This window comes from Ipomoea nil, unplaced genomic scaffold, assembly GCF_001879475.1.
Source record: "Ipomoea nil cultivar Tokyo-kokei standard unplaced genomic scaffold, Asagao_1.1 scaffold0805, whole genome shotgun sequence".
Classification (NCBI taxonomy): domain Eukaryota; kingdom Viridiplantae; phylum Streptophyta; class Magnoliopsida; order Solanales; family Convolvulaceae; genus Ipomoea; species Ipomoea nil.
Genome location: NW_017617233.1, coordinates 3,005,217 through 3,029,265, shown reverse-complemented (window position 1 = coordinate 3,029,265; position 24,049 = coordinate 3,005,217). Strand labels below are relative to the sequence as shown.

General features: G+C 35.1%; 2 protein-coding genes across 2 annotated transcripts; both read left to right on the top strand.

The window, feature by feature from the left end:
• The first annotated feature begins 573 nt into the window (after positions 1–573).
• LOC109177866 (squalene epoxidase 3-like) lies at positions 574–4,132 on the top strand. Its single transcript, XM_019327341.1, has 8 exons — positions 574–1,066; positions 1,220–1,331; positions 1,790–1,964; positions 2,088–2,256; positions 2,427–2,645; positions 2,720–2,995; positions 3,375–3,653; positions 3,731–4,132. Exons 1-8 carry the CDS (start codon positions 623–625, stop codon positions 3,830–3,832), a joined length of 1,776 nt encoding a protein of 591 aa, XP_019182886.1. The 5' UTR covers positions 574–622; the 3' UTR covers positions 3,833–4,132.
• A 15,301-nt stretch (positions 4,133–19,433) lies between these two features.
• LOC109177530 (1-aminocyclopropane-1-carboxylate synthase 3-like) lies at positions 19,434–21,905 on the top strand. Its single transcript, XM_019326907.1, has 4 exons — positions 19,434–19,762; positions 19,927–20,058; positions 20,162–20,322; positions 20,621–21,905. The coding sequence occupies exons 1-4, from the start codon at positions 19,607–19,609 to the stop codon at positions 21,597–21,599; spliced, it is 1,428 nt and encodes a 475-aa protein (XP_019182452.1). The 5' UTR covers positions 19,434–19,606; the 3' UTR covers positions 21,600–21,905.
• Positions 21,906–24,049: the final 2,144 nt, after the last annotated feature.

Genomic DNA, 24,049 nt, shown 5'->3' with positions numbered 1-24,049 from the left:
TTTATTAATTTTTTTTTTTAATACTACTAATTCATGTACTACATAGTATTTATTCATACTTTTTTAATCGAAACATAAATAGTCAATATTTTTACCAGAGTTTGAACCTGTGACCTCCTATTTAGAAAAGTTATAGGGATACCATAGAGATACAAGTAACTTGGCCTTAGACAATTGACTTAATAATTATAAAAATTTTAATTTAATTTTATTGACTTTTTTTTATTTGAACAAATACTCATGAAAACTTAGACTGATTTAACTTGTGGTCCTTTGTTAGTTAATATATTTTGCTCATAATGTATCTTTCGAGTGACTGCAAACTTTTTGATAAATAACAAATAAATTTTCTCCCGAAACTTAGTGGTTTGTCGCTTAACTTAGAGGTATCATTGAAGGCGACAGTATGAGAAAATTAGAATTTGACATGTGACTTAATTGTGTGACTCGTAATTTACTTGAACTCTAGAGACAAAATCATGTGTATAGTAAATAAATAAATCTATAGTATATATGATATTCTGATCACTATTCCAATTTCCAAATGGTGGTCATATGTGTATAGTATTTCAATCATGATTTACGGTATAATTTGGACTGTCGTTTTTGTGTTCTGCCAAAAATGAAAGCGATGTTTCTAAGCTCACCAATCCCGAATGTTGGCTATAAAAAGAGACCCACCATCCCGCCGGTGTCTCTCGTCCTCCGCAAAGATTCACGACGAAAGGGAACCCCGTCCGCTCTGAACATTTATTATAAAGAAGCCTTAACCGGAGGGACTCAAGTTCCAATCCTGAAGGGGGAGAGGGCGAGTGAGATGACGCTCATGGATAACTACATTGCGGGAACATTCATGGTTTCTCTTTTAGGGTTTGTTCTTTTCTATGTCATGCGCCTTGGGACCTCGAGTTTCAAGAAAAAAGGCAGTGAAACCCGCCGGAATGGCGCCGGAACGCGAACTTGTAAGGATAACGGCGAATGTGGGACCCGCAAGGAGTCCGATGCCGATGTCATTGTCGTCGGAGCTGGTGTCGCCGGTGCTGCTCTCGCTCACACCCTTGGCAAGGTCAGATTTCTTCTTCCTTTGCATTTACAGTAACATTATTTTAATCCTGGGGGATTGATTACTTCCTGCTTTAAATCTGTTTCTTGAATGTCAATCGAATTTCCCTTGCATTTCATTGTTTGCCGGCCTAAATCTTCCCCGCCACCATTGCAGGATGGACGAAGGGTTCATGTGATTGAAAGAGATTTAACAGAACCTGACCGGATTGTTGGGGAATTGCTCCAACCTGGTGGTTATCTTAAATTAATTGAGCTTGGCCTTCAAGGTATTCAATTCTATGAAAGTCATTTAAAGATTTAGTCCTAAATGACTTTTTATGCTTAATTTGGTTTTTAGACTTTGATAGTTTTTAACTAATTGAGTCATTGTTAAGATAGTTTGGTAATTTCTCATCTATTAATACCCAAATTAGTAATCGACTATAGTGATTTTACTCAATTTAGTCATCGACTGTAGTGTTTTTCTTGATTTAATCCTTGATTCCAACAGCCAACAGAGGTAGAGGACTAAATTCGGTAAAACCATCGAACTAGAGGACCCAATTAAGTACAAAAAGTCAGGATTAAATCGAGAAAAACCACTATAGTCGAGGACTAAAAATTGGTTATTAACTCCTATAAAAGTCTTTGGAATGACATTAAACTGTTGCATACTCTACATTTCCAGCCTCTGTTATTTTCTTCTTGATTCTCGGTGAACTGTAATCTGTAACTTGTTCTGCAGATTGTGTTGATAAAATTGATGCTCAGCGTGTTGTTGGCTATGCACTTTTCAAAGATGGAAAGAACACTAAAGTGTCTTATCCTCTAGAAAATTTCAGTTCTGATGTGTCTGGCAGAAGCTTTCATAACGGGCGGTTCATACAGAGGATGAGAGAAAAAGCCGCCTCCCTTCCCAAGTACAGTTTCAATTGTGTTTTGCAGTTTTAACTTCGTTTCTCAGATAGTTCATTCCAAATTATCGTTTTCTTAGATAATAACCCCATTTGATTGTTTCCTTCAATTTACTTAATCGTGTGCAGTGTTCAATTGGAGCAAGGTAGTGTAACATCGTTGCTTGAAGAAAATGGAACTATAAAAGGTGTTCAGTACAAAACTAAAGATGGTCAAGAACATAAAGCTTATGCTCCTCTTACAATAGTTTGTGATGGTTGCTTTTCAAACTTACGACGCTCTCTCTGCAACCCCCAGGTATAGCTTCGAAACTGTCTATGAACTTAAGATAGTCTGTGATGGTGTAAAAAAAAATTGTCTTTTTTATTTCTTATTCTTGCTACATGTAAAATTCAGGAGTTCTGGAGTTTAGCACATTTATGTTCTTGAAGTATTTCTACAAGCTGATTTAGTTGAACTTTCTCTAGGTTGAAAATCCATCTCACTTTGTTGGTTTGGTTCTGGAGAATTGTCAACTTCCATACGCGAATCATGGGCATGTTATTTTGGCAGATCCTTCGCCCATCTTGTTTTACCCAATTAGTAGCACAGAGATTCGTTGCTTAGTTGACATACCTGGCCAAAAGCTTCCTTCGATTGCTAATGGTGAAATGGCGAAATATTTGAAGACTGTGGTGGCTCCTCAGGTACTCTGCTCTCATCATAATCGCCCATTTCAGGTACTTTTTGTATTTAGTATTCAATCGCTTTTTTTATTCAGGTTCCACCCGAGCTCCATGATGCCTTTACATCTGCTGTGGATAATGGAAACATTAGAACAATGCCGAATAGAACTATGCCTGCTGCACCCTATCCCACTCCTGGAGCCGTTTTACTGGGCGATGCTTTCAACATGCGCCATCCTTTAACGGGTGGAGGAATGACTGTAGCGCTCTCGGACATTGTAGTGCTAAGGGACCTTCTTAGGCCGTTGCAGAACCTGAATGATGCCGATGCATTGTGCAGATACCTTGAGTCGTTTTATACCTTGCGTAAGGTAATGCTACATTATTGAACAATTGAAGTGATTCTCTGTTTGGTAAAATGGCTGTTAGCTGATTGTGTTAATTAGAGGGTATAAATAGTTGATAATATTAGCTGATTGTAGAAAAGTGTTTGGTAAATTAGCTGTTAGCTGATAGCTGTTTGGTATAATTTCTTTTCTCAAAAAGCTAATTGAAAAAGTTACTTGGAGTAGCTTTTTGAATTTTAGCCTTATTGAAGTTGCAAAAATCTAATTAACCAACATTTATATTGATATTTTAACTAAATCAAACAATTAATAGTGGTCAAATAAGCCAAAATTGGCCTATAGGCCAATTTTTTACCAAACAGGGCCATTGACTTTTTGTATGGATTGGTTCTTGAATATACAGCCAGTGGCATCTACAATCAATACTTTGGCTGGAGCCCTGTACAAAGTGTTCTGTGCTTCTCCTGACCAAGCGAGGAAGGAAATGCGGCAAGCATGTTTCGACTATTTGAGCCTCGGAGGTACTTGCTCAACGGGACCTGTGGCTCTGCTATCTGGGCTTAACCCGCGCCCATTGAGCTTAGTCATGCACTTCTTCGCGGTGGCCATATATGGAGTTGGTCGTCTGCTAATACCGTTTCCTTCTCCCAAGCGATTATGGATTGGAGCTAGATTAATCTCGGTATGAAGCTCATTCCCTTTTCTTCTCTTATTCAGTTGTATCCTTCAAAGTCGTATTCTAAATACATTTACTTTCAGGCTGCATCTGGGATCATATTTCCCATCATAAAGGCAGAAGGGGTGAGGCAAATGTTCTTTCCTGCAACAGTACCAGCTTATTTTAGAGCTCCTCGTGTTTAACTAAATCCTCATTTAGCTATGGCTGATCAAGAATCTTGAACTGGAAAAACCAAACCATCTGGGATCATCATAATCCATTCTTTCTGTTCGGTCTTCCCTTGCTCAAAACAAGATATGTGTACATGTTCAACCATTTCGGAGGAGTTAACTAGCGAGGTAGGGAATGTAAAATTCATTGTGCATGATTAACAAACTTCAAACTGTAGAAAAGAGACCATCAAGCTTAACCATGTTGTATTACAATCAAGATGTGCTTTGTTCTTTCTGCATTTTCCAATCAAGTCTCTTCATTTATTTGTCTATGCAGATGTTCATATGTATTTCTTTCCATGCTCGCTAGCCCAGCAATCATAGCATTGTGAGTTATTTGATCAACCACTTGATCATCTGCATCTTCAAAAACCCAACATGCATCCGCACCAGATTTACAGTTAAAGTACATTGTCACCAAAGCATTGATAACAGAAGTTGTAGCCAACAACCCAGTTTTGACTACCATTGAATGCACTTGCCTCCCCAAACCCCATAGCTCCAAGGAGCAGAGACTCAAGACACTGGCAAAAGTGTAATTATCGTGTGAAACACCCAAAGGATGCATTTTCTGAAACAAATTCAACGCAACCTCATCATCGCCGTTGTCTGCATAACCGCATTCCACACAGCAACATCTCTCCGCGGCATTTCATCAAATACCTGGAGAGCATACTCCACTTCACCAAGCTTTGTACAGCGCCGAAGACGACGGCGCGTTGGATGTTGGCGCAGGCAGTGAGGGCGGCGGAAAGTCTGGTCTGAGAAGGTGGAAGGAGTGAATATGGTGAAAGAGGCGGAGAGCACGGTAGAATTGGCGGTAACGAGTGAAGTCAGCAAGAAGACAATTGAGTTTGATGAGGTTTTCTGGGATGCCCATTAACACAAAACAATATGGTATGGACTACTTGCAATCGTTATGCTGTGCATCCGTATGCACTATGCATGGTGCATACGGATGCCAAAACGACATCGTTTTATTAAAAAATTCGCGTCTCCCCTTTAAAAAAAAATTCAGATTCGATTCCCAGCAACAACATTATATTGTTCATTCATTCTGGAATTTTAGTTCATAGATTATGGAATTATAGTTCATTGATTATGGAATTATAGTTCATCGATTATGGAATTGTAGTTCATCGATTCTGAAATTTTAGTTTATAGATTATGGAATTTTAGTTCATTCATTCTGGAATTTTTAGTTCATAGATTAGATTATGGAATTATAGTTCATCGATTATGGAATTATAGTTCATTGATTATGGAATTTTAGTTCATATGTTGTTGCTGAGAATCGAACCTGATTTTTTTTTTTTTTAAGGAGAGACGCGCGTTTTATTAAAATGACGTCGTTTTTGCATCCGTATACACCATGCATGGTGCATACGGATGCATAGCATAATTTGCCGACTACTTGTATCCGACATGGATGTTGGATTTCCGGCGCCATAGAAGTGTCCATTGGGCTTTGAGATTTTGGATCCATAAACTAATTACTCACACATATTAAACATACATAAACATAGCAAATGGAAATGTAACTTATCTATTGAAATGGGTATGAAATGATGAAATCCAAGCTTCAAATTCAATTTTACAAGCTTTCAAAAATGTTTAAAAAACCTAAATCTAACCTAAAAATATAAAAGAAAATGAAGGAGAGCAATTAGGGTTCAACCATGGATCAAAATTGAATAGGAATAGATTAAATTGGGCTTAAATAGTAAACAGAGTGCTCAGAAACTGTCTCGGGCATGACCGTGGCAAATTATGGTCCACACAATGTTATTTGGATCATAATAAAAAATACATTTTTAATATACTAAATGTACATTATTTTTGTATTGAATATACATTATACAATATAATGTACACTCAGAACAAAAATAATGTACATCCTCTGAATTACAATGTACATTAATTTTGCATTGAATGTACAATATTTTTGTACTGAATATACATTATTTTACAGTAGACAAAATAGGTCCACACAATAATGATTGATATGACTGTGCATCAGGCCATGTGTGCCTAGGCAGAATGCAGAAGAACTTGAAGAAATAGAGTGTCAAGGTACGGCCTCAAGCACGACCGTGCATCAGGTACAAGACTTCTTCATTGTTGTTTTTAACCTTTTTAGCATTCCAATTAGGCTCACTAGTTTTCATAAAAGTTGTAGCCCTTTGTTGGCTTTGCAATGATGCAAGAATCACTTGATTTGGACATTCTTACATTGAGATATAGTCAAAATACTAAGCAATAGACAAGTTGTGCGAGAATTGCAACTCCTTGATCATTTGCTCCACTTTTACCTTAATTGGTTTGTCCATGTATGTGATCAAAACCATTGAAAATACCATTCTTTGGCTCTCATTAACTCAACATTCATCCAAAATTGAGCAATAAATGTTTAATTCTCTCCAAATCATAAATATATGTATCTACATTCTAAAGATGTAAACAATGGAATTAAGGTACATATTGCATGAAATCTAAATATTTATCAATTAAAAAGGGTCCAAGTAAGGGTTGAAAACACAGGCAGTACAAATTCACAATCATTTCGAAATAGATCAAGAGTTTCATACATTGTAGTATCTGTGCGTCTCCACTAACGTTCGATCTCATAACTGACCATGTAAGAGAGATCACTACATATTATCTAAGCACAAGGTACGTGCTTGACAAAAATATTTAGAAGTACACCCATTTGATATGTACCTCTTGCCCCAAAATTTGCTCTTCCAAATGATATTGACCAAGAATCAGGCCATGCATTACACTTGTTATATCCCATCAGATTATCCAAAGAAAGGTTTGCTTGAAGTACTACCCAAGATACTCATCAGCCCATCAGATTTTTCACTGGGTGTAATTGTTTCAACGCATCCTTTCAATTATATATTATTAGTACATCCCAATTATTAATATTTGAGGATGCATATATGCATATATGACAACTGTACTGTAGAGTTGGTTAGGTCCTAGCTCATCGTTTTCCTCTCCAAGAGAAGCATATGAACACAGGTATAGGGAGCACCAGCTGTCTTCTGGTTTCACCATTTTTATGATAATAATGCAAACAATCACCATAATCTATAAACATTATGTGCAAGTCAGATAATGAATACTAAAAAATTAATAACAATCAACATTTAAAAGTTTTTGTATATAATAATAATAATCAACGTTATAATGGAATAATACACATTTGTTTCAATTCCTAACTCAACAAGTCAGCAGGTAGATATGCTTTGGTTCGCTCGCAGGTGGTCGGAATGTAGAGTGCGACCAGTAATGGACCCTTGAATTAGCTGTCAACTGAACGATATATAGCTATAACATGTATGTATGTATATTCACTAAAAGACATGGCCGCTCGCTCCCACCATTAATTCATTTCACATTCTTTGTTGCAAGAAAAACATTGCACGATCGATTTGGTTGAAAGTTTTATATTAATCATGAAAATATCACTAGAAAGTTGCGAAGATTAGGGTTACGTTGCGGGTCAATTGTGTGTAGCTATGACTTGGTTAATGAGTTGATACAAATTAAAGGTCAAGGGATTTAAGGCTAGGCTAATGAGTAGTAGTTTTCTGGGATGTTAAGAAAGTCTGAGAAAATTTAATTTCCATAACCTCATAGAAGCTAAGGAAAGACCAAACATTCATTTAAGTGCATTCCAACAAAGTTATCGTTATCAGGCTAGCTGGAAAGATCAGATCACATTATTTGGCTGGGACACTATCACTGAGTTTGACTACGTCGTTTCAACAAGTTTCACTGCAAATCCATGCGTAGTTATAAACAGTTAACAGAACAACCGTCGGGCCACCTAAGTATAGTGATGATGACAACGTTTGAAATACAAGCTAATTAAGGTTCAATAAAACAACGGTCGGCCCACCGATGTTTAGGACTTGGAGAGAAAGAAAGAAACATGTAGGACATGGACCAGATTGCATGCATGGGCCTCAGGTCTGATGATTGATGAATAAGTATTTATGAACAAAACTTGATTTAGTCTAATTAGGAATGCTATAGGTGTTGGCAAATTATCAATTATTGTTATGGTATGGACTAGGTGGACCTTGCATTATAGATAATTCTTTGTTAACAAATTATTATGTGCATGTAGTTAACATGTTATGTGTTTGTAGTTAACAAATTATGAGCCTTCATTTTATTTACAAGCACATAATCTATTAACTAAAAGCATATAATACGTTAACTGCAAACACAAAATTTGAATGTCATTTTCGAGCAGGGTCCACATACAATGCAAGATGGACGACATTATTGTATAAATTGCCGGCGAATTAAATTATACAATGGACTAACGTCCACCTTGCATTGTCTAAAATAATAACATTCAATTTATGTGTTTGTAGTTAAAGATATAATGTGTTTTCAATTAACAGATCAAGTGGAGTCATCATATATGGAGAGTCATTTTCCAAGGAAATAATGTATCTGTCTGGCTTCGCTGCCACGAACCATCAACCTGCATGCAAATGCAGCTTCAAGTAATGGTGAGTGGTCCTGCAGGGTACATAGAGTTATGGGCCGTAGTATTAATAATAGCTTTCACATCCCCACTCATACGAAAATGTCAACAAATAATCTGACTATCAGTTTAAACTTCACGTTAAAAAGATCATGTCATTTAGTTACAGGCCACCAAGAAATTAAAGTCAACACATGATCTGTTGTCTAACACGGCATAAATTATAAATGTGGAATATTATATGACGCAAAGTTTAACACGGCACAAGTTAAAACATTATAGCATGTTGGCATGGATATATAGTACGGTATTTGACTACTGATGACACATGCATGTAGTTGGGTCAGTTTTAAGGATGTGTTTGTGGAGAAAAATAAATATGTGACATATTCCATTAGCACTTATCCATTCTTTTAATTATCACATTTTTATTATTTCATCTTCAGTCCACACACGTTCCAAGATTTTCACATGCATACCATTTTCTTTTTCATATCATAATTCTTTCCAACGCAAGAAAATTTTGATCTTCATACAAGTCGACGGTACTGGTTTAATTTTACATCTTGTGATCTAGTGACATTAATTGTCTCTCTCGAATGGAAAGTCATGGACTCATGGATTCGATCTCCATGACAGTATTAACTCTTTGTGCTTCAATAGGTTACAATATTACATATAAGTCAATCATATATATATATATATATATATATATATATATCTTGACCTTTGATAGAGCACAAACTTGCGTAATCCATTTCAACCCAAACACTATACACGTGATGGAAGTCGGTATATGTAACTTTCATAGCTGACCTTCAACTCTACAAGGCTTCAAACTACTCCTAAGCAGGGAAATTGCCAAAATTTTTAGACATTATTAGTATTAAATTTTTATAGTAAGTAGTCACTCGATTATTACACCATTGATATAACTACATAGACATGCACATTTATCGTGATATTTATATGCTAAACTTATGATTGATATATATATCTAACTCTATTAGTCACAAACTTGATTTAAATCACTTCCTTTGTATATATACCTTTCAAGGAATGCATGCACCAAAATGTGTTTACACACTATTACAATCCAAGAATTTTGTAATACTAATCGACTCTGTAAACTTATATTGGAATCGATCAACTCTGCATTGAAGTATGCATGTGCTTCGGCTTTGGATTCAAAATGGTAGAAATATGTGTACACACATATTTTTATAAATTAAATGTCCCAAACATGAATTCATGGTTTTTTTTTTTTGGTACGACATGAATTCATGGTTTTACTAAGCAAATGGTGCATACATGGGTAGTGTGTCTCCTAGGAAGTGAGTGTGCGAGGGATGGAGTTGAATAGAATGTGATTTGTCATGTTACTTGTCACCACCATTGTGGGCATGTCTACAGTCTACAACTTTAATATATATATATATATATATATATATATATATATATATATATATATATATATATATATATATATATATATATATATATATAGCTTAGCTTGGTCCCCTCACGATCATTTGTTCCTTAACATGCACTAGGGTACGTTATGGTGAGGCATCTTAAACAAGGGTTCCACATGCCCTTATTTTCCTTCAACAATCCATGCACTCTTCTCCCCACTCTATCGTAAAATTAAAGTTCATAAATCCAATTTTCGACTTAATCCAATAAAATTAAAGTTCATAAAGTTCCATCTTAATCAACACTCTCAGCTATAATAATACATATTTTCGACTATCTAAAAAATGGACAATTTTTTTCAATCACGGTCACAGTGATTTAAAAAAAAAAAAAAAAAAGTCCAGCTACCAATAGTGATATGAGGTGGCCTGAAAATTCTTTGCCTTAAATATAAAAAAAACCTAATTTTTGTCTATTTTTTTCTATGAAGATAAGGCCGGGTTGATCCCGAGAAGTAGCACGCCTTAGGTTCTCGTTGTCAACATCCTTCAGTAGTTGAAAAGGACCTTGACTTTATCTTCCTAAATGATCTCCTTGAGAAAATCGAAGGGCAATCCAAAGTCAACGTGTCACGTTTGCGGGTGAGAGATGAGCAAGCAAATATGTCTACCAGACTGCCACTCTATTCTATTATATAGGAAGACATGTTTGATAATAATTTTCATCTACAGTAGTTGTTCATAATTCTTACTCTTGATGAACATATATATAATTTATAAATGTAAATACGCAATCACACCATCCGTTAAGACAAAACACATCCTTCAATTTCATATAGTATTGAGCCAAACCCGGCCATACAAAATAATGTCATGAGTTCACGTGTTTCTTAGCTTAGAGCCTATAGAAAAAAAGTACAGTTTGCACACGTAAAAGAGTGTGTGTAGTCTTTCTATCAATTTAAACTTTTAGTTCATATTTAGTCAAGACCAAACATATCTTCCAGTCGCACTAATTCGTTGCGTGCTTCTTAGTAATCAACTAATTTGACGTGTGGAGAAATTAAATGAGAGTATGGTTGGATAGTAAATAATAAGAATACATATATAGGTATGTTGGCATAATAATAAAGCTAAGCTAGAAATTCCACTTTGTGGTCGTGTATTAGTGTCATTTCCTGTCTCCAAATCAAGCTTTGATGCAAGAGTAGAATGAATCAATCAATCATAGGAGTGAAGAGTCCCACAAATATGAAGACCGAGTCTGCCTCATGGTTGGCTAGAACCACAACACCCATTCACCAAAACTCGTCCTTTCACGACACTCTTAGCCCCAACTGTACTCTAATCTTAGTTGGATTATCATCCTTAATCCATCACCAAATGACACTATGTCCAAATTCATTATTTTCTTATAATTTCTATTAGCATGATTGCATGTCATACAAGATTAATTATATTGTTCTTGAATCTTGATAGGGTTAATTAAGTTATTGTTAGTGTAAATACCTTGTGTTTTAACTTTTCTGTTTACTATGAATTCGACAAATTAAATTAAACTGTAATTACTTGAAATTTAGTTCATTTAAGAAGAGGCGATTTACATTAATTATTTGTACTAAAATATAGTACAAGTTGATATGAGCTAAAAAACAACTGTTTACTCACTTACCAAAGTACTTCACAAACATTTTTTTTTTTTCAAAATCGACTGCTGATAATTTCAGAATGTTAGAAAACATCACATTACTAATTTGAAATTTCATTAGGTGACGTTATTATTTTCTGACACTAAGTTTTATCCAAACAAAACCTCAATACCGGCCGTTTGACCAAAAACAAAAATTTAATGTTCTTTACATATCACCGGAATACGAATATGTTGAAAAATCATATATATATATATATATATATATATATATATATATATATATATATATATATATATATATATATATATATATATATATATATATAGAGGGTTGCACTCAGGTTAAGTGCCCAGCAAGGAATATGAGAACAAATCAGTGCGCGGCACGTGTCCAGATCTAATAGATTAAAAAAAAACGCAATGGTATTTTCGTAAATAATTGAACATCGAAGTGCAAGTAAAATTATTTACAAGTGCACCTACTTTCACCTATAAGTGCATGTAATTTTGCCTTGTTAGCATTCACTTTCCGCAAACATTCATGCACATGGGTGTACTTATAACTATAGGTGCAACTATTTATAACTATAGGGGCAACTATTAAAACTATAGGTGCACCTACTTTCACCTATAAGTGCATGTAATTTTGACTTGTTAACATTCATTGATCTGAGTTCAGCGGGTAGTAATACCCCTGAAAACCACCCGCAAACATTCATGCACCTAGGTGCAACTACTTATAACTATGTGTGCAACTACTTAGAACTATAGGTGCAACTACTTATAACTATAGGTGCACTTAGTATTGATGCCCAGTGTAAATTTTTACTTGCACCTATAATACATTTTACATGCACTTGTAATACATTTTACTTGCACTTCGATGTTCAATTATTTACGAAAATGCCACCGCGCTTTTTTAAAAAATCAGTGTTTCTCATCCATTAGATCTGGACACGTGAACGAACAGAATCTATTCCTATTTCGCTCCTGTGTGAAGCATTCGCATGTAAGTGCGATTTTATATATATATATATATATATATATATATATATATATATATATATATATATATATATATATATATATATATATATATATATATATATATATATATAGTCTTCTCGTATGGTTGATGCACCTTAAGTATTAACATCGCGCACCTTCAGTTTATAACAATGGCGTACCTTAAGTGATACAAAGATGTATCATAAGTGTAAACGCTCCTTGTGTCAAAATGGCGCACCTTAAGTTTTGTTCTTGATGGTATGAGCTAGGGGTCTGGCAGACCCTTTAGTTAAAAAAGTTTGTTCTTGAGGGGCTGAGCTAGCTAGGGGTCTTGCCTTAGTTCAAAAGTTTTGTTCTTGAGCGTTTGAGCTAGGGGCTGGGAGACCCGTGACTCAGACCCCTTAGTTCAAAAGGGAAAAGGGTGGCGGGCAAGGAGTGCCCGTTACCCTCTGCTGCCTTCTGTTCTGTTTCAGATTTGAAGAAGAAACACCATGCACCTTAAGCATCTTAAACACAAAACTCTACACACCTTAAGAAGGAAAACAACGTACGCAACTTATATATAAAGCGGACTGCTAGAAAATTTTCTAGTAGATATGGCCCCTATTTATTGGGAATAAATCTTCTATTTCTGGGTTCAAACAAAGTTAACAAACCACCTAGAAAAAGAAGAAAAACAAATGTTGCAGCTTCTTCTTGTGCCCTTATCTCTTTGTCTTCTTCTTGCTTCCTTCTCTCTTTTTTCTTCTCGTATGTTCTGATGCCACCTTCTCTTTTTGTTAAAACGTAACTATTATTGTTTAATATCTTAAGTTTTACAATTTTTCAATTTATCAAGCTTCATTATATATTGCCAATAATATTTTTCAATTGTTGTCAATTTTTTTAAATATTCACCTATTTACGAGCAAGAGTGCGCACTACAATTCATCCTACAGTAGTTTTAGAATATGTAACTAGAGACTTTTAACCACATAACACCACAATATAATCAAAACGAACCAACAATTTTAACAAGGTAGAGTGTTATCTATAAATGAATTAGACAAAGTTATACAAAATAAAATGGAACTCAAAATGAACAACTTTTACAAATGCCAAAAGTCGTTTGCTTTATAGATGTCAATCAATAAAGGCAAGATTGGACAGCAAAAGGAACAAGGATAACATGTCGTTGGTCTTAAGGTAGGCTACGTACAAAGGAGGCTCATATATATTTGCGAGTTTAAGCTGGAGATTTGGTATTATTAGTATGAAACATCAAGAAATGTCCCCTTACATACGAGAATTAGGAGGTTGATTTGTCTAATTAATTAATTAAATTAAAACATGTGGCAATGCTATCATGAGCTGTCCCTCACTTCTTTTCAGAGTTTGAAAATGTCTGGTAACAACACCAAAAAGTTAGAGCGAAATCTGGGAGCGGTACCGTCACCTACCGCACATACCATATGTACTATTCTATTATGTCCTCTCCCACTATGAAACTAAGATTTTTTTGCTCTTCAGATCATAATTACTCTAACACTTGACTTTTTGCCTTTCTGCTACTTACCTAAAAATTGGGCTTTCCACTGCCTTAATATCATGTTTGTTCATACATAAACAAAACTTTATATACCATCAAGTTGGTTGTAATTTAATTCTTTTCTTCTTCTTTTTTTTTTTTTTTTTTTTGAAAAAAAAAAAATGACTCTCCTGGCTTAAATAAGGTCTCGATCAAGTTCTTTAGTCCTTATGTTATTGCTCGCATGGGCAGCTCAGTTGGTTACAATGGTGAAGTTTGGGAACAATGACCCAGGATCGAGTTGCGGGCAGCTCAGTTGGTCATGAGTGAAGTTTGGGAACAATGACTCGGGATCGAGTTGCGGGCAGCTCAGTTGGTCATGGGTGAAGTTTGGGAACAATGACTCGGGATCGAGTCGCACCAGCGGCAGTGTGGGAGCAACCTCTCAAAGTGAGGGGCTTCTTGTACGCAGTAAACAAATGTCTAGCTACTGTGTTCAGCTGAGTTACCATAATTTACTACATCATTCCAGATGTTCTGTCGGATCGGGACGTGAGGGCCTTGAGGTTAGAGGTCAAGCTGAGTTACCATAATTTACATCATTCCAGATGTTCTGTCGGATCGGGACGTGAGGGCCTTGAGGTTAGAGGTCAACCTTAGCTTTTGGGAACAATGTTTTTATAGGGGAATAGCATCTCAACTAAAAGCTGATAGTTGGATACAACTTAATAGTTGAGATTCGAACCCATGACCTTTGGTCTGGCTCTGATACCAAATTGAAGCATGTGCTCCATCTCAACTAAAAGCTTAAGCTGATAATTGGATACACATTAATGGATATATGCTCACAGACTCAACATTTAAGTTATCAATTTAATCACTTTTAGTTCTTGTTGGAGTTAAAAGTACCATTTTGAGAAAAACTCAATGACTAAAAGTGACTACACCAATAACTTAATGACATAGTTATTTCAGCGGCAATCCCTAACTAAGTTGGTTGACGGTAATCATAAAATTTTAAGTTTGACTTCCCTTACGTGGGAGCTACGTTACTTATTATTATTATTATTATTATTATTATTATTATTATTATTATTATTATTATTATTATTATTTGGTTTGAGTCGGTCAATTATAAACAACCTAAGTTGATTTATCTTCTTGTGATTTTTTGCTGGTTAAGGTTATAAGGCGCGCAGATGATTTATCCAAAGAGCACATTTAATTAAGTAGTAGAGGTTATGAGTTTTTCTGTAAATAAAAAAAAGTCAGCTATTTCCTTACAATATAAAGAATTAAAACTTTCATTTTGTTTTTCAAGATTTTATGGACAATTTATGAGTTCATTATTAGATCTTGTTTTAGGCACCCAAAAAAAAAAAAAAAAAAATGGCAACGTGGTATAACAAGTGGACTGGCTAGGTAGATGGGAGTCTTTTATTTAAAATCGGTTGGCTAATTGGCATTTGGCAATAAAGTGGAGGGTTTGATTGATTTTGGTATGTTGAATAACAAATCAATTTTATCATTATTTTCTTTCTATCTTTATAAATTTCTTACTTAAAAAACTCTCTCAGGTGGTTTTGATCTTTTTCATGTAATGGAAGGTGCAAAACAAAGATTACTTAAACTTTGGACATACACAAGACAAAGTTTCAGAGTGTATTCGATAGTAATGCACTCAAGTCGAAGCACCTTACTATATCAGTATATGAATTATGAAGCTTTGCTCGTGCATGCCTAGAGTTTGCAATAATTTCAAAAATATTATTGCATAGCTTATTTTGAATCGTTCATCATTCCAAATTGATATAACTAGCGATATATTATAGACTTGTGTTCAAATGAAAACACTTCATTAGGTGAAAACGTACAAACAAGCATGAGTGCATACAATCTACCTCAAAGTCTTCACCGTTATCCATGAGCGTACACAATCTACCACATATATATATATATATATATATATATATATATATATATATATATATATATATATATATATATATATATATATATATATATATATATATAGTTGTGCTTAAATGAAAACCGTAAGAACTGCATGAGTGTACACAATCTACCACATAAATACATACCAATTACGCCCAAGATTTCCACCCTCATCCGCATGCAATGCCTTGTAGTAGTTAATGTGCATTTATGTAATAAGATATCTGTGCTTATGTTGTACGTGTTGCACGGTGTCAAGTTAAGTAAGTTTTCACCTGAACGCAAGCCTATATATATATATATATATATATATATATATATATATATATATATATATATATATATATATATATATATATATATATATATATTGTAGAAATTTTAGTTTTCATATAATCTTAATTTGGATATTGAGAAATTGTGGGATAAGAATATGTTGACGACATTTGGGTCAAAAACTTGAGAAGAAATATATAATGTGAAAATGGCTGATTGAACTTTGAATTGGTATGTAATTAATACTTTAGAAGATTGCAGATCAGAGTTAATGTATAGTATGTGCTGTCAAGCACGAGAGTATGGATATGCTTTCTCTCGACTGCGCAGTGCAAACATTACTTGACGGCAGAGGTTGACTTCAAATCAAAATGTTTGGTAATTTCCCATCATATAATTACACAAAACATCATTTCAATGACATTTTTGACGTTGATCACCCTTCTAATTACCTTATCTATAAATTATTACTCCATAATTTCTCTACCCAAAAAATTAATTATATTATGAGGACATGCAACTTCAACTAAGTTGGTCAAATAGTTGGTTTGATAATTATAAGATTTTAAATTTGACTTCATTATCATGTGAGTTGTTTATTATCTTCTTGATTTTAACCGGTCAACTATGAAAAACATAGGCTGGTTTAATTTATCCTATTGTGGTCCGATCTTTTGTTAGTTAGAGTATTGAGACACACTTCACCAAAAACGTATACCCATATAGTGATTATGGACTTTTCAATAAATATAAAAATTATATTAATGAAATTATGACCAATAATTTTCACCTAAAACATTTCCACCAACCACATAAGAATTTAAGATTTATTCAAAAAGGTTCATATTTTTTCACATAAGATAATACTTAGTCCACTCTTATATTAGGACTCCATGTAATGTCCACCCCTATAAGTCTATAACTCGTGTTTTCACATTATAGACTTCTTGGCCTCAATATTCTCTAATGTTGTTCAAACTTCGATAAGTAAAAAAGGTATTAGTCTTTTTATTACTCCGTATTTATTATTATTATTATTATTATTATTATTATTATTATTACCTGCTCTAATTTCATTAAAAACTAAATAAAATTTTATACTATTTTAAAATTTACTAAAAAATCCACAATCGCTACTCAAATATACTCTCTAAGTTAAACACACATCGTGTCCCTAGATGGCAAAGGACCACAAAGAGGTAAACCATTCTAGGTTGTCCATAATTGACCGATTTAAACCAAGAAGTCAATAAATAACTTTTGCATGAAGTTAAATTTGGAACCTTGTGGATACCAAGCCAACTATCTTACAAATCAATCAATAATTGTTATGTAAGTACAAACTAAAATAATAATACTCTACACATCCTATGAAAAAAATTAATCTGGCTAGCACTTTGCCTTTAATTGGATCGAAGATTAGTCTAAGTATGATACGAGCTTAAATGTATCTCCTACAGTTAGGATCTGCTCAGGACACCTTATGGTCTGATAAAAAAATAATACTAGACATAGATATAATAATAATAATAATAATAATAATAATAATAATAATAATAATAACAACAACAACAACAACAACAACAACAACAACAACAACAACAACAACAACAACAACAACAACAACAACAGCAGCAGCAACAACAACAACAACAACAACAACAACAACAACAATCTTTTTTTAGGTAACCGGAAACCCGCGATCATTATTATTTGACAACGTAGAATGAATAAAATCTAATCCTGTGTAATAGTTTGATATATAATATGTAACGTTTATCCGTTACTATTATTATAACATTAGGATAAGTTATGATAATATTCAGTATTTGATATGTGGTGCAACACTAATAACCTAATAACTAGACTACCATTATGATTAGGAGTCTAGTTAGGGTTTAGGAGACCTAAAGAAAATCAACCACAATGATGGCCAGTGGTTATATAAGGTCACTAGTCCTCTCACTGCTCACATGACATACCTTATACACCATCTAGAGAGAGCTGAGTAAAGTGAGAGACAAAATACTCGTTATCTCTGCAGCAGTCCGGATCGCTCAACCGTAAGAAGAACTATGGCTGGAGGTTAGTACGATCCTATTATCACATATAAGATTATGCATGTGATATTTTAGTCTAACATAATATACAATGAGTAAAATATGATCTCGTCTAATAACCTGTAAATAATATTTCAGAAGAAGTAAGGTATGATTTTAAATTTTTAATAAAATCATAACATATGATGTGAATTTTACGAGTATAACACTAGTTGCATGAGGAATTGGGGGCCACCGTGAAGAGTGGCCGACATGAATTCAGGGATGGGCCAAGGCAGGCAGCCGGCGGGGAACAAATATGGACCGACGCACGGTTACTGTCCAAATTTTGCTTGGGCTCACCCTCTGCTCTACCCATTGTCTTTCAGATTTGCTGTCGGTATGGTACACACTGCCCAGAATTTCTTTTTTTTTTTTTTTTTTTTTTTTGGTTCTGATATGATCATAATTTATGTTTGTGTCGAGCCTCCTTAACAAACTGCTAAAATTTCCACAGCTTAATCTTAATCATCAACTGTACTGTTACCACTATTATGATCTTCTAGCGCAGCTAGGATGCCTTTCTATGTCTCCGACATAGATGCTGACATTTCTATCTCTCTCTCTCATCTTCTCTCACGGTAAAGCCTAACAAATTGCTGCAAATTAAATCTTAATTAAATTATTCTTCCACACTGGAAAACCGCGTTGAATTGGACTATATATCCATTAAATTAAATAATTATCACATATTAAATACTGACTTCTATCTTAATCAACTGAGTAAATAAAGTGGGAATCATGGGTTCAACTGTTGAATCCCTCTATTTTGATCAAAAAAATACGGAGTAAATAAAGTTTTTGGCAGACGAATGATCTTCTGATCTAGTAACACGAAGTGATTTTTTCAAATAGGGGATCATGGTTCAATCTCCAGTAGAGACGTTATGAGAAAGTAGTTATGAACAGATACTACATTATAATTGAATCAGTAGTATTCGAAAAAGTCCGATGATGTTATTTTAAAAGTCAAATACATGTGACCCGTCACGTGATAGGGTGAATGTTTAGAAAATTTTGAAGGGGATTGGAAATTATTCTTTTAAAAATATATTTAATAATATTTTATTATAAAAAATGCAAAAGCTACCTGCCATGTCATATGTGAAGTCCTATATATAGTCTTGCGGTATCCCAGCGGATGGCAACACAACATCCTATTCACTCCATTCCATCATATCATTCTCAATATCCTACGAACTCTCGATCGGTTCGGATTAAGGAATTCTTTCTCTTTTTGTGTTTTTTTTTTTTGTTCCTCTCTTCTTCAAGTTTCTTTCTTATCCACATTCATCTGTGCAATATATCGTCAAGAACAAAAAAAGATGGAGAAAATGGAGCTTCTCTCCGAGAAAGTCACGTGCAACTCACACGGACAAGATTCCTCATACTTCCTGGGTTGGGAGGAGTACGAGAAGAATCCATACGATGAGGTCAAGAATCCCAATGGAATGATCCAAATGGGTCTTGCAGAGAATCAGGTTAGTTTAATACAATCAAACTGGTCGGATAATTGTCTTCATAACTTCAAAGTTATGAGTTCTCGTTCTGATCGAGAACAGTTTATTGACTTTCTTGATTTAAAGTCGTCAAGTTCATTATCATCGGGGTTTTCTAAAGTTAAGGTTTGTTGCTATTTGTGCAGCTGTCTTTTGATCAGCTGGAAACGTGGTTGGCTCAGAACCCAGACGCAGCGGCGATGAGGAAAGACGGAGAATCCATTTTCAGACAGCTTGCGCTGTTTCAAGATTACCACGGCCTTCCTTCTTTCAAGAATGTACGTATCCACTACCCACGAATAATAATATTGGATGATGCCATATTTAGGAATACGTAAAAAACACACCATCTTACGTTGTTGTTGTTGCTATCCTACGCAGGCCTTGGTTCAATTCATGTCAGAAATCCGTGGAAACAAAGTCACCTTTGACTCCAACAAGCTAGTCCTCACCGCCGGCGCAACTTCCGCTAACGAGACTCTCATGTTTTGCCTCGCCGACCGCGGCGACGCTTTCCTCCTTCCCACTCCATACTATCCTGGGTAAGTTAGTTCTTTCAATTTAATTAATCAATTCCACGTTACACTATCCAGTCTAAGTTGTTCATAGCTCATCAGCTCGGACCAAGAAGGATAATAGACTACTTCTGTCGGGAGTTTAGCTTGTAATCTTGTAATTACCAAGTGAACAGTCTCAGTCTAAGTTGTTCATAGCTGATCAGCTCGGACCAAACTGTTTGAGATTATCAAATGAACAGTCTGACCAACTTAATTAAGGATTTCCCGCTATTTGTTAATGCAATTAAGTTTACTTACATCATATATGTTCACATTATAACAGATTTGACAGAGATCTGAAATGGAGGACCGGAGCTGAGATTGTGCCAATACAGTGCTGGAGTTCAAACGGGTTCAGGATCACAGAATCCGCCATTGAAGAGGCTTACCAAGAAGCACAAAAGCGAAACCTTAAAGTGAAAGGGGTGTTAGTAACGAACCCGTCGAATCCTCTGGGAACAACGTTAACCCGACAGGAGCTGAATCTCCTCCTCACCTTCATCGACGAGAAGCGCATCCATCTCATCAGCGACGAGATCTACTCCGGCACCGTCTTCGACTCGCCGGGATTCGTCAGCGCGATGGAAGTCCTCACGGAGAGAGGCTACGCCAAAACCGACGACGTTTGGAACCGCGTCCACATCGTCTACAGCCTCTCCAAAGACCTCGGACTCCCGGGGTTCCGGGTCGGCGCCATTTACTCCAACGACCAAACGGTGGTCGCCGCCGCCACCAAGATGTCGAGCTTCGGGCTGGTCTCGTCGCAGACGCAGTACCTCCTCTCCGCCATGCTTTCCGACAAAAAGTTCACGAAAAAATACGTCGCGAAAAACCAGAAGAGACTCAAGAAACGGCACGACATGTTGGTTAACGGCCTCGGGGGCGCCGGGATAAGGTGCCTGGAAAGCAATGCCGGATTGTTCTGCTGGGTAGACATGAGACATCTTCTAAGCTCCAACACTTTCGAAGCAGAAATGGAGCTATGGAAGAAAATAGTGTACCAAGTGGGTCTAAACATCTCGCCCGGTTCGTCGTGCCACTGCACCGAACCGGGGTGGTTCAGGGCATGCTTCGCCAACATGTCGGAAGACACTCTAAATCTGGCAATGCAACGCATCAAGGCATTCGTCGTCAAATCGAATTCCGGCGACCATGGAATCCTCCATAGCCCCAAACATCATTCGACCAAGAACTCAAAGAGGAAAGGGTTTTCAAAGTGGGTTTTTCGGCTGTCGTTCAACGACCGTCAAAGAGAACGATAGATCACTAAGTTTCAACCAATTTTTTTTTTTTACTCAAGACTTAGGTGTTGATTTTTACATAGTACTTAGGTGTTGAGTTACGTAAGATACCATTTTTTGGTTGTCTGTGTAGAGAAAGCATGCACTCGGTCCATGTTGTGAGGACGAGAAGTGTCCAGCTTTTACCGCATCTGTAAACTTCCCAGTCCTCTGTTAAAAGGTCAAAAGAGTCAAGACAAATAAGAATATTATTTATGTAATCTTGATTCTTGATTGTATTTATTACTTTACATCATAAATGTTTTATTGAAACAAAGTTGTATTGAGGTAAATTGGAATGTGTTTCAACTACATAAACTATAAAACATAACTCAACCGTATTTGTACGTAGTGCGGGCCCACAACATTTATGCCAGTTTCATACACCTCAATAAGAATCAAACCCTATGTGCTACTGCTACGACACTCGGCATTCGGCGAAACAATGATATTAATTCTCCAATTCTTCTAATGACATGATGTAATGAAAATAATAATACACATAACATTTTCCATGAGGAATGTTCATTATTTGATGTCACATGATCGTGGTCCCAATAAGATTGAGCTCGAAAATGTTATATGATTGAATTTTAGATTGTTAAAATCAATAATTAATTGAACAATAATAATAGTACTAATAATTAATGTGCGTGTTCGATCGGAATGGAACTTATAAAAATCGAATTGCAGCGGCGAGATTCACGGCTAGAGATCTCCTGGTTGTGTGGCGACGACGCCACCGTTGGACGTTGGCCGGTTTTGCTAACTACTAAAAAAGTATATTTGTCGACCGACTTTCATTGTGTGTCAACAATTATTTTTATTTATATAGTATGTATACAACGTTGTTTAAGCCGTGGAAGCAGCTTGCTACTTAGTGGGTTAATTAAAGGCCCCCCCAAAATTAAGTCAAAAGTAGTACAATTATGTCTTGTATTTGCATTTTCCTCAGGCTTTCCAAACTTAGTAACTCTACTATTTCTTACGAGATTGTGAGATCGAGCCTCTCTTTATGTTTCAATAGGTTGAGAAAATAGTTATGAACAAATACTGCATTGTAATAAAGTCGATCAGTAGTATTTAACAAAAAAAATATACTTCGATTACCACGTAAATCCTAGCCATTCAATTCCCATCATTTTTAAACAATAATTATTTCTTTAACGCATTTTACTATTTAAAGTTCCGACATAATGAAAAGTTGGGAATTTGAAAAGAATCGGATTGTGAACCTTTTTATTCAGGAGAAAATAAAGACACAAAGTTAATGGTAGATGACGTCACTCACTACGTTGATGGGTAGCTAGAGTTACTTGCAAGAAATCTATACTATACGCACAGCTTCAACACTTTTGAACATTCTATCCAATTCTTCATCGATCTAGTGTTTTTAGTCTTTAGTTCTTATCTTCCAATCGTTTTAAAAATTCATTTTTAATTAAATTATGTGGTCTGGTACCCGGGTTAGACTTCCAGATTGTGAGTTCAAGCCTCAGTGAAGGCGTTATTGGTTCTTTGTGTTTCAGCAGGTTGAGAAAGTATATGAATAGATACTACATTGTAATAAAGCCAGTAGCTTTCAAAAAAAAATTCTATTTTAAATAAAAGTTTAAATTGATAGATAAACTACACATTCATATTTTATTATTTTATATATTATATGATCAACATAACCCTCACACATGCAATAGTTATTCCAACGTCTACCAAGCATATTGCAAACGATGTTCAGATTATGTATTTATAGTTAATATATTATGTACATTCAGTTAACAAATTATGTACATGTTGCAGTTAATGTATTATGTATATGTAGTTAACATATTATGTACATGTAATTTATCTATAAAGACATAATTTGTTAATTGAAGGTACATAATTTAAACCAAGGTTCACAATGAACATGGTGAATCCTAATCTATAATATAATTTGCGCCCCTCATGTGTGTGCTTGTTTGATATATATAGGCCACACGCAACATGTGGGCAATTATATTTTATATATTATATGTTCAACATATCTTTTTATATAGATTTGATTTTGATGTCAAATTGAAATATGTGTTCTGTCATAACTAAAAGTCTAAAGCTAATAAGGGACTAAATATTTATATTTTATATGTTGTAATTAATTTTCATCAATTAAGTAGCAATAAAACAATAATTTATTTATTTACAACAAAGTCTGTAGTTGGTAATCGAAGGTACGCCCCGAGTGAAATCCTCGTGATATTAACTAACAAAGAATCATAAAGAGGTAGACCAACTTAGGTGTCTATAGCACCAGCTCAAACAAAAAAGATCAATAAAATAACTCTTACAAAAAATTAAATTTAAAATATTATGATTATCAAGCCAACTGTGTGACTAACTAGCGAACAATAAACTCCTCTAAATAGGAAAAGAATATATATACATATGTGATTTTT